General features: G+C 29.2%; 1 protein-coding gene across 1 annotated transcript in view; it reads left to right on the plus strand.

The window, feature by feature from the left end:
• LOC129911485 (homeobox protein B-H2) overlaps nt 1-9453 on the plus strand; it is a 35118-nt gene extending 25665 nt beyond the window's left edge. Inside the window, exon 5 of the mRNA XM_055989299.1 lies at nt 8625-9453. Within this exon, the coding sequence (XP_055845274.1) occupies nt 8625-9335 (711 nt within the window). The 3' untranslated portion in view covers nt 9336-9453. The remainder of the gene's footprint in view (nt 1-8624) is intronic.
• Nucleotides 9454-11951: the final 2498 nt, after the last annotated feature.

The raw sequence follows: 11951 nt of genomic DNA on the forward strand, positions 1-11951 counted from the left end.
TTACGATCTCAATTCCATAAACTCTCTAAGCCTCTTATTAAATCATTACACCCTTCATAATATAAATCCAGCCAGTGCTAGCGATAAATCCGTTTAAATACTTCATCATCTAATAAAAATGTCACAAGAAAAAAAAAGAGAGAAGAATAAACAACAAAACTCAAGAAAAAAATACAGTAAAAATTGTCCTTATAGTCCTCTAATACAGTGCCCTCGACATGGTCTAAATAATATTCTGTGCTTTAGAACAGCTTGTGTAAACCAAATAACGATTAATGTGTAACACATTTTTCTGACGTTTTTTCCCTTCTTCATAAAAACGAAGGAATTTTTTTTTTTTTTCTAGAAATATAGCTAGAGTGGTCCTTTGGAAAAAGGATATGACTTTTTTTTTCTACCCCCATTTAGAAAGTAAAGACATATGTTTCCTAATGAGATGTCTTTTGCATGCTTTTCTTCTCTCCCACTAAATGGAGTCCTCGGTTATCAAATCAACCCTCTTTTACTCTCTCCTCCTGATGATGAAATCGGATAGTAACGACAGAGAAATCTGATATGTGAATGAATGACTTTACTAATTGTATTTTATTGAGTGTTGGCAAATAAAATATATGCGAATACAGACAAACAATGCAAATTGAGGCCATAACCACAAATTGATGACACATCAAATATTGATTAGAATTCAAGGACAAACATATTGTGCTCATTCCCACAGAGGACATTTACTATTTACACAGCTATTTGCAACAAAAACTGAACCACCACACAGCCTCGGAGTTAAACTGAATGGATTTTTACCAAAACCAGTCCACTTGAGTTGCTTATAATAAACGATGACAACGACCCTCGGGAAATCTGAATTTAAGGGTTTACCAATAGCTTAGCCATGTTAAGTCGAATATCAAAGAATAAATCACTTGCAGTCAACAAATATTTTTAAATTGAATAAAAAAGTCGACGAAAACAAAACGAGAGCAACAAAAAAAAAACACTGAATGAGGGTGTTAAGTGATTTAGCAGCCTTAGCCCCAGCAACAAAAGAACCAAAGCAGCAGCGGCAGCCGTCGCCATATTCATCCCTTCGATTTGAGCATTCGTCCGCCACAAATACCACCACCACCCACATTCTACCAGGACGAATCTTTTATAAATAGGACGGCAGCAGCCGTAGCGTAGATATTCCTAGTGCTTTGGTTTTTTTTTTTTTTTTTGTCTTTTATACTTTTTTGGCAAATCAAAAACAGACGAAACTGTTTTCGACATATTTTAAGGCTTTCGGGTATTTTCGATTGAAGTTCCTCTGATACTTACTTCTGGTATTAAACCTTCGTTTGGGTAAAGATTGTTCATCGGAATAGAAAAATCGAATTTTCGTTCGTTCGTTCTTTTTTTTTTAAGGAGAAGGGAAGAAATCATTTTAAACGATGGCATTTCCGCAAGACGATTATTTAAATTAGGTTTAGTTGAATTGTGAGGAGGTATATTGCCTGCTTCTGCTTGCTTGCTTTCTCAAGAAGATTGTAGGTCCTTAAATACCTACCAACTCCGGTTTAGATTTGGCTTTCATTTTTATGAGATTTTATTTCTGGAGGCATTTTTATTTGCATATAATACAACTCTGATAAAATAATTGCTTTGGTTTTACGAATGCGGGAGTTTAAGGAGACATCCTTGGGAAAAGTTTTATTTAATGTTTTGGTATTTGTGTTTTGCTTAGGAGTTTAGGTATTCATAAATCATTACTCAGGACCGAAAAGCCCTTGGGAAGAAGATTATTAAAAATAAATAATTTTTATTAATACGTTTTTGGTTTATGAATTTTTATTTCATTTCCGGAAACAATATTTGCAGTCTTGTTGTAGAGATGGTGTTAAGACATTTTTTTGTATAAAAAAAAATAACCCGTTTCATCGAAAGGCTTAAGTTTATTTTTATTCTTTTAATATACGACTTTGCTCAAATTTAACTTCGCTAGAACTTCTATAAGGCTTCTGTACATTGAGCCAGAGCGAAATTTAATTTTCTGGAAATTCAAAATTATACCACCGCAAAAGTTGCATAATAGTCCTAAGACTAATTAAATATTTTTTTTTTATTTTTTTCTCACTGCTAAGGATCGCGCATTGCAATGCAAAAATTTATGTTTTCTTTTATTTGTATTTTCTTTTTTTCTGTGCAGAGTTGATACTAAAAAAGATTATAAGAAATAGATTAAGGCACTAAATAAATAAAGTTTTAAGCTGAAAAAAGTAAAAAAACGTTATTTATTATGTAAGCCCTGATCTATCCAATGGGCGCTTTAAAAAAAAAATCCATTAATTAACTGGAAATTTTGTTTTTTTTAATGCAAAATACGTGTTTTATAAGCCTTTATGTTCTTTGTTCTTTTTTTTAATTTTCAATACGGATGAGTGACTCCTAGCGGTCATTTTAAAAATTAACAAAAAAATCTTTTAATACTTTTTTATGCACCCAATGCAACTTTTGCGAGGGATATGTTCTTTATTATTTAATTTTATTTTGTTCCCATACAATGTCGCTCCGGCCTTCTGTACGTGTACACCGAAAAAAAACCAATATCAATTTAACATTTTTTAAATATCAAATTAATATTTTTTAAATATCAGCCAAAAATGCTCTATAAAATGCGTTTTATGATATTTAAAATGTAAAACAATATTTTTATTATCAGGATGATATTGAAATGTCACAATTTGGAATTTTTTTTTGATATTTTATCATCATTTTTTCATCTCAATTTCTCATTCCAAATTATTGAAAAATATTAAATAAAAAATTCTTAATGTGTACAGGGGCTTTATGTTTTTTCGAAGTAAAATGTATGATTTACTGAGAAAATTTGATCGGCAATAAGATTTTACTTCGCATAGTTTAGGAGAAAATAGCAAAACAATTATATCACCTAATAGAAAAAATAATATCACTACTATTTTGTAAAGAATATTCACTTTCAGTAATGTTTTGAAAAAAGAAAGAAAATACTTAAAATAGTAAAAATAATAAAAAAGAAAAAGAAAGAAATAGGTTTCATTGTAATAAACTAAAACGTAAAATCTAGCCAACATTGATATTTTAATTGTCAAAGTGAAATTTTCACTATCCACCTTAACTTAAAAAAATGTCAAAATGATATTTTGATTGTCAAAGTGAAATTTTCACTATCCACCTAAAATTAAAAAATGTCAAAATGATATGATAAAATATCAAAATTGATATTTTAATTGTTGGACGACTTTTGTCACTCAAAAATGTTAATTTGATAGCTGTTATTATCAAATTTTTTTTCGGTGTACTTGTACATGTCAAAATGAAAATCCTGAATAATAAATTATTCCTTCGAAACAACGCCTTTATAATTTTTAACGAAATTAATAAGAAAATTTAACAAATGTTTCTGACAGATATCTTCGGTACGGCTTCTATAGCAATTTAATATAAGTCTTATCGACCGAACAATCTAAGCTTTTTTAAGTAGATCGCCAGTGTTAAAACTTTTCAAAAGCTTTTAAACAACTTTGAACACAGGACTTATAAGTTTTAGGTTATCATTTCTAAAAGAAAATAAAATAGACGAAAGGTTAATAGAAGCTTTATAGAAGACATAACCTGTGAAATTTTATTTTTGCATTATTAACTTTGCAAAAAACTTGCTTTTGAATTTTAACTTTACCAATTTCCGTTTTGAGGATATTGGGTTCAGGGATCTTCCTTTAAGGATAATATCTATACTTTTGCAAAGGGTCTAAATTTATTTTGACCTTAATCTAATTTCATCCAAATTCATATTTTTACTCAGTTGTATAACAGTAAAGTTTCTAAGCAAATTTTACTAACTATATACTTCTAAGCCGTTGTCGCTTAATAGAAGCTACGTACAAACATTCGTTAAGAATTCTGTGTGTGGAATATAATACCTATTTAGAAGTGAAAAAAATTAAAAACCAAATCACTCCCTATAGTATCCTTGAAATTCTGAAATAATTAACATTTTGATCGATTGGTTTAATTTTTTCTGAATGAATTCATTCATTTCGTGCGTGACTAATGTGGTAACCGTTTCCTTTTTTTTCTCTTTAACTTATCAACGTCATCATCATCATCACGCCACAAAAAAAAACGATGACAATTGATCAAAAAAATCATTGCAAATTGCGACAAATTGAATGAGAATTACTCCTTTGCTAATGATTTCAGGATGATCGATGGAATTGTGACATAATTCTGTGCAGACAAAATTAGTTACGCAAATTTATTACAACCGAATGGATATCAATGAATGGCTGGAGTTAACAATAAGCAAAGCATTCACCCTGAACTGAAAATACTGTCCATTCACCCAGCCAGCAAAAGATGTACATAAAACGCACAGACAACAAAGCAGAAAAGAGGTCCTTTATACATTCTTCTATATCCTTTATCATTGTGTTTGTGTGGTGTTGTACTAATTGAATTATGTATAATCTCATTCAACTTTCCATTGTTCCTATGATTATTCAATTTATATTTTGTCTCACAGACATTTTGCTTCTCTGAAATTACAATGGGAAAACATTTTATTCAAAAATGAAAATAAAAAAACATTTTCATTTCAATTTTTTTTTTTTTTAATTTTTCAATTTAAAGATTTTCTCCAACTTGTATTTTATTTTTTCGTCAAGTGGGGAAAAAGTTTAAATGGAAAATGGTTGATAATTGAAAAAGTTATTCGCTTATTCTTTCTCTCTTTATGTGTTATGGCATAATTGAATGAGAAATATAAAAAGGATGTATTGTTGTCGAAGTATTCTTGCATTAATAGAAAAGTCTGATTGTTTTCTTCCTCTTCCGGTTTTTATTTTTATTCGTTTTTTTTTTTCAACACTGCATATTTTGATTAAACTTTTTAAGAGAAAGATTTTTTTTTTAATTTTTATTTTTGTTGAATTTTTATTAAAAAAGTTTAAGGTTTTATAAAGGTGTTCATTGACTATGGCTGTTCCATTAAAAAAAAAAGAATTTTGGCTGCGTTTTTATTTAGGTGAGAAACTTAGTTATTGCAAAATAAACTTTTTTCAGATAAAGAAATTGTGCTTTTAAAGGAAATAAAAAAAAAATGTTCTTTAATATTTACAAAAAAGTTATTTACACTGCTGATACTCAAAACAAGAACGCAAGTTTACATTTGGCAGTCTTAAAGCAAAAAAAAAAGTTAGTTACTACTACGAACCAAGGTAACGCTTTTAATACTTATTAATTAATATTGAATATTATTTTTTTTAATTTAATTTTTCGAAACCCAAAATTCTTAATTTCAAATGCTTAGTTCAATAGTCCCAAAGATCCCTTGTGTGAAAATAACTTAAGCCCGCACAGTTAAAACACATGTTTCTCAAAATCAATAATCTGGAAAAAGCAAAATCGAAAAAAGCTAAAATTATGAATCCTAAGAACCCACAACTTTCAAAAAATTAAATAAAATCAAGCATGTAAGCGTTTTTCAATTTTTCAGTCCCAAGCTTTTTTTTAGTTTTGAAAATTCTAGAATGAGGAGTTCTGAATTTTCAGCAGGGTTGGGGTCGAAATTCTGCGGGCTCAAAAATATTTTTTTCAAAATTCGGCTTTTCAAAATTCTGTTTTTCAAAATTCTACTTTACAAATTCTGTTTTACAAATTCCACAAAAAAAATAATTTTTTGCAGAATTTTGTAAAATCATCATCTCGCAAATATTTTTTTATGATATTCTGATTTCGGCATGAGTTTTTAAAAAGTTTATTCTTTTGCTAATTTGGATTATTAAAATTTTGTAAAATAGAAATTATGGAAAGTCAAGAGTTTGCAATTAGTAATTAACAATTTCGTTAAACACTTTGTTTAAAAAAAAACTTGAAATTCCAAAAATATTACGCAAAGTAAGAAATTTTTTTTAAAAATGTTAATGTTTATACCTAATTTTCTGGGATTTTGAATTTATTTTCTTTCTTTTTTTTTGCATTCTTAATTCAAAGATTTGCGAAATGAGGCTTTTCCGATTTTTTTGATGAAAATAATAATTCTTTTCAATTATTTGAAATTCTGCTTCTCTCTGCATGCAAGTTCCCTAAGTCCCTTTTAACTCAATTCTCTATTTCTCCACTTTATACATTACATACATACAACAACTCACCAGCAGAAGGTAGAAAAATTACACTTCATTCCAAAATCTCTGGCCATCATCAAGCCTGAAGCCCAATGGGTACGTGCATTGAAAATAAAATGTTTTTTTCCAAAAACTTTGTCCGACGGATATCCTGATACGAAAATTATACATATAAAGCTTGTTTAGGCTATATATCATCCTCTTCCTTTATATATCCTTAACATCCACACCACACCAACCCACTCACACTTAAAAACTCTAAAATTTAGCAACACAATAATTACAGGACAATAGAAATTTGCAAGTGTGTTCCACTCATTGGATAGAAAAGTTTTCGGCTGCTGTTCCCTTTGGTCCTCGCGCGCACTTCTGTCTATCCTGCCTATACTTGTTCCCCATACAGCATCTCCGCATCATCGCCAGTTTTCATCAGCACAGGATGAAGTAGGATGCTACGTTCATGTATATCGTTGTATCGTAATCGTTTTTCGTTAAATTATCCTTCGGTATAGCGTGGACTTGGGAATTTCTGCTACTGACAGATACGAGAAAAGGCGGGAATTGTTCCCAAAAGCTGTTTGTGAATTATTACTGGGTGTTATACTGTGTACAGGATAATTTTCCATCGGGCCAAAGGACCCATCAGCCACCACCCCATGTCATATATAAAATAGAGCTAAAGCTAACCATTATATGAATGTTCAGCTGGAGGAGTTTTGAAAATTATAACTTTTATACAACAAAACTCTGCTGCTGCTCGCTGGGCTCATGGCGAGTTTATCCTTAAATAACTTGAGGGTATTTTATTTGGTCGCGTGGAGGGTGGTTTTAATTTCAGATTTTAAGTGGATTGTAATCCTTGTTGTTCCAATACATGCGAGTGTGAAGAATTTACAATATATATTCTCAAAATGCTTGCTGATCCTTAAGGAACATAAACATTACCACCCGATAGAGCTAACAACCAGGTTCAAGTACTTACACATTATAAACAATATATTAGAAAATGCATTTTACAATTTTTATTTTGTCGAATTAACCGCATAAAGTCACGTGCCACCATTCATTTCAGCCAACAGCATATTAATTCTGGTCAATGATTTTGTTTGGTTGTCGGCAGCGATGTGGAGGCGGCGATAAGATTAATGATTATGAGCCAAAAAATGTTGTCTGTTTTTGATTGAAATTAATTATTTGAGTGAGATTAGAAAATTGTAATGAAAAGGATAAGGTTTTTCGTTATGGGCTTAAAATAAAATGAGGCAATAAATGTTGCAATTAGAAAAGGGGGATTTAATTTATTTGGTATAACTTGGTTCTAAGGACTTTAAATTGGGGATGGAAACTGTTCATTAGCAAGTGTTAAGATTGTTATTGTGAGAAATTAAAAAAAAATAAAACTCAAATATAATTTTTCAATTTTAAAAGTGGACAACGTCCCAAATATCAAAATTTTAAAAATATCCTACTTTTTAAAACCTCAAAACTCAGGGAACCCAAAATTTAGAAAACCCAACACAGAAAATACATAGGCTAATAATTTTACGAAAATTGAAAAGAATGAGATTTTTGGAAAATATAAATTCTCTAGATTTTGTGTTGTAGAATGCAAAAAACACTAAATCTTGACGGGCTTTTTTATATATATATTTCAAAAACGCATTTTCAAGGAAACTGGAAAATCATAAATCACAAAAATTGAGGTTTTTTGAATTTTTGAATGTCAAAATGTTGTTTTTTTTCTAAAATTTTAATTTTCAGGTACTTGAAATTTAGGGCTTTAAAAAAACTTCTTATTTTTTTCAGATTTCGGGTTTTCCGTCATCTTACATTCACGTTTTTCCAAATAATTTGGTTAAATTAAATTTAGGAAGCCTGAACTTTTAGGTTTTAAGAATATTATTAGCTCTTAAGACAAAGTTTTGAAATCCGAAAGCACCTATTAAATGTAGAAACACCAAAATTTCAAAATTCTGTTACCACGACCACCCAAAATCTTACAATTTTCTTAATTTTCGAGATTTTAGAATTGATGATTAAAGATTTTCTGAATTTTTCGATTTTCCGAAATTTTACTTCTTCTGAATTTTATATTTTACAGTTCTTAAAATTGAGGGATTACAAACCAACGTTCTTTTATTATTCTTTTGTTTCGGCATTTCGAGTTTTTCACTTTCTTAATTTCAAGATTTTCGACCGAACTCTGTTCTAATTCATAATAATTTTGAGTTGAGTTTTGCAAATTTTGGACTTCCTAGATTTAGATATTAAAGCATTTCTGGATTTTGATTTAAGGCATTCTGTAAAAATTCCCTGCAAAAATAAAAAAAAAATATGATCACTTAATTTCAAAACCAAATATAGAAATCCTCAAAACCCTTAAATTTTAAGGTAAAAGACGTCGAATGTCTAAATTTACAGATAAGAGATTTTAATCTTTTTTACTTTGTAACTAATTTATTTCACCTTTATCTATCTTTCCAGGTCAAAATATGGTTTCAAAATCGCCGCATGAAATGGAGAAATTCCAAAGAACGTGAACTCCTTGCCAATGGAGGATCCCGGGATCAAACTCTGCCCAACAAAAATAATCCAAATCCCGATTTATCTGATGCCAAATGTGATCGAGCATCTTCGGCTTCACCGCCTCCCATGTCACCGGAAAATCTTTCACCTGGTGGTATCTCTCAACAACAACGACCACATTCAAATGCTGGTTCTTCAGAGGCGATTCCATCGCCACCCCCTCTAAATAGTGTCGGTGTTGTTGGGAAATTTCCACAAAATCTGCAACTATCTCCTCCGCCCTTATCTAAGGTTCAGTCGTCAATGAGTCATGATCAATCACCGGCTGTTGTTGCTTCGGCTGCTGTTGCTGCAGTAGCAGTTTGTGATTTTCAAGCGAAATTCAATGCTGAAATGCAAAAACATTTATCAATGGATCGGAAATTTAAATTCGAACCCTCTGATGTCCAGCAACAGCAACAGCAGCAGCAACAACATCAGCAACAACAACAACAACAGAGACAAAGAATGATTAGTGATTTATATGAAGGAGCTGCTGCAGCAGCAGCAGCTAATCGTAATACTGCATTGGGTCTGAATCAACATTTTCAAAATACGGAATTTATGAAAATGTATTATGATGATTACGACTCGAATTCAGACAGTGATGAGGAAATTAGTGTGACGTGACGGAATTGAATAATTATTATGTATTGAAAACGTTGAATCACTTTGTAAATACAAAAAAAAAATTAGTTTAAGGAAATTATTAATTTAATTCAAAGAAAAAAAAAATCAAGTTCACAGAACGAACTTTTAACTTATAAAAAACTGAAAACAGTTATTAATTTTCTTTTTCGGTTAAATTTATTTATTATTTATTTAATTATTTTTCTTAAAAGAAAATACAGTGAATGTAATTATAAACACATTTTTCTATTTATTATTTTTTTTTATTTATTTTTCATAGACTTTAAGTGATTATTGTAATATTTATTGACATCATGAATTTAAATATAAAAAAAAATAAATAAAATTGAGTGTATTACACATTAAAGAAAAATGTTTGCTATTTGTATCATTTTTTTTTTATAGAACCAAACAATTCTTTTTTCGAAGTTTTTAAGTAGGTATTTTCGTAAACGCAAGCACTCATAAAATAACAAAACAATTTCCGACTACAAAACAAATACAAATTTTAGATATGAATTATATACAAATAATTTTGTATCCATAATATAACACACAAAACACTGTAAGAATTTTGATTCTTTGGGGCGTGAATCAGGGTTGTAAAAATTTCACTTAAAAAAATAAATGCATTTGAAATTAAAAAAAATATTGTAAATCAAAAATATTTTTTATTGCAACCAAAAATATTTTGTTATAAAGAGATATAATTGCAAATACAACATTTTCTGTATTAAAAATAAAATTCAATGCAAAATGTTTTTTTTTTTAACCTTACAATGTTGAATATTTGACCACACAAATGATGTAATATTATGGTCAAAACAGCTGTATATTGTAAGAAATTCGACTAAAATTTAAAAAAAGTATTTAATAAAGATTTTTTGCATTCAATTTTTTTTTAATGCTGAAATTTTTACTTCTTAAAAAATAATGCAAAATATTTTTATTAGCAATACAAATTTTATTTTCAATGCATTTTTTTTTGATTTGGCATTTTATTTCAATGCCAAATATTTTTAGTTGCAATACATTTTTTTAAATGCAAATATTTTATATTTGCATTAGCATTTTTTTTAATAAAAAATATTTTTGGTTTCAGTAAAAATTCTTTTTTTAATACCTAGATTTTTTTTTTATTTTAAATGTTTTTTTTTTTTAATTTGTAATGGAAAGCAAATGTATTAAATAGGAAATGACTTATTACAATTCTGATTAAAATCTGAAAATAGGTGTAAAAAGCATTAAATTGTGTTTCTGTGAAGTGAGGGAAAAGACATAAAACATTTTGAAAGGTTTTAAAAGACTTTAAATTAAACTATTTAAATGTGTAAATCTGAAGAGGAAATCGTAGCAGTTATAGAATGTATTATTGCTGAAGCTCTAGCTTTTAAATATGAGTAGGGGACTATACAGTTTGGGGCAAGATGGGGTTGGAAGAGACATTAAGGAAACTTTTTCATTCATGTTCCCCTTCCAAGAAGTTCGGTTTTTTTCGTTTACTTTGTTTTTATTTTTGAACAGGTTAGTTAAGCAATAAAATGTGGATAACAAAACTTATTTTGTTAGTTAACATTGGTTTTATTCTCGTTCAAAAAGTCACTCCTTAAGTGTTGCTTGTAGGGAAGGATAATAATAATAACAAAAACCCGACTTTGATGGGTCAGAAGTCTCATGGATTACATAGTCAGAACTTGACCAAATTGTAATGGAAAACAACAGTTGCGATTCTTCGATTTTTCTGAGGCAACAAACATAAAAAAAACATGCGAATTTATAACCTCCTCCTTTTTTAAAGTCGGTTATAAAAAGATAACTTATATTTGAAAATTTTTTGTTTTTTAATACATGTACCTATATGACTTAGATAAATAAAAATATCCATTCAAAACAATCCGTTAAATATTTTTGAAAATTGTTAAGAGTGAGAGCCATCTTTATTTCAAACAAAAGAAAGAAGAAAGGGGTTCGTCTACTTGATATGATCATATGAGTAGTAAATACTCAAACCATAACATAGAATGTGAAAAGATCGAATGCCATGTTTTCTTCAATAATTTGAATTTAAAAATATTTAAAACTTAAAATAAATTTGTAAGGATAAATTAATGGCATATTAATGTTTTCTTTTTACGGAGGTTGGATACGCTCTGTTATGAACGGTGGTCGTAAAGTTCAATTATTTTTGCCGTGAGATGAAGCTTTTTAGAGTAATTCGACTCGTGTAAATGTAAGTCGCAGGTGCCTAATGTTCAATGCATAGAAAGGAATCCTAGTCGACTTTGGCCGAGCGTTATATTGTGCGGCTAAAACCGACTCGTGAAAAGTCGGCATAACTGTGATTTTATTTGATCAATTTCATTACTTAGGTCCAATTTATTCACTCTCCATTATATTTAAAGGCCCCATTAAAAATAAAAAATCTGTCAAATCACATACAAATTTTAAAATTTCCCGTTTTTAATGGAGACTTTAAATTTAATGGAGTGTGAACAAATTGGGCCTTACTCATATATAGTTATTTGTTAATACATAGAAATTGTATTCAATATACTACTGATAGGTATAATTAAAAAAAATTAAGTTCGGTGATCAGCTCTTTTGTTTATTTTTCGC

The sequence above is a fragment of the Episyrphus balteatus genome, chromosome 2 (genome assembly GCF_945859705.1).
Source record: "Episyrphus balteatus chromosome 2, idEpiBalt1.1, whole genome shotgun sequence".
Taxonomy (NCBI): Eukaryota; Metazoa; Arthropoda; class Insecta; order Diptera; family Syrphidae; genus Episyrphus; species Episyrphus balteatus.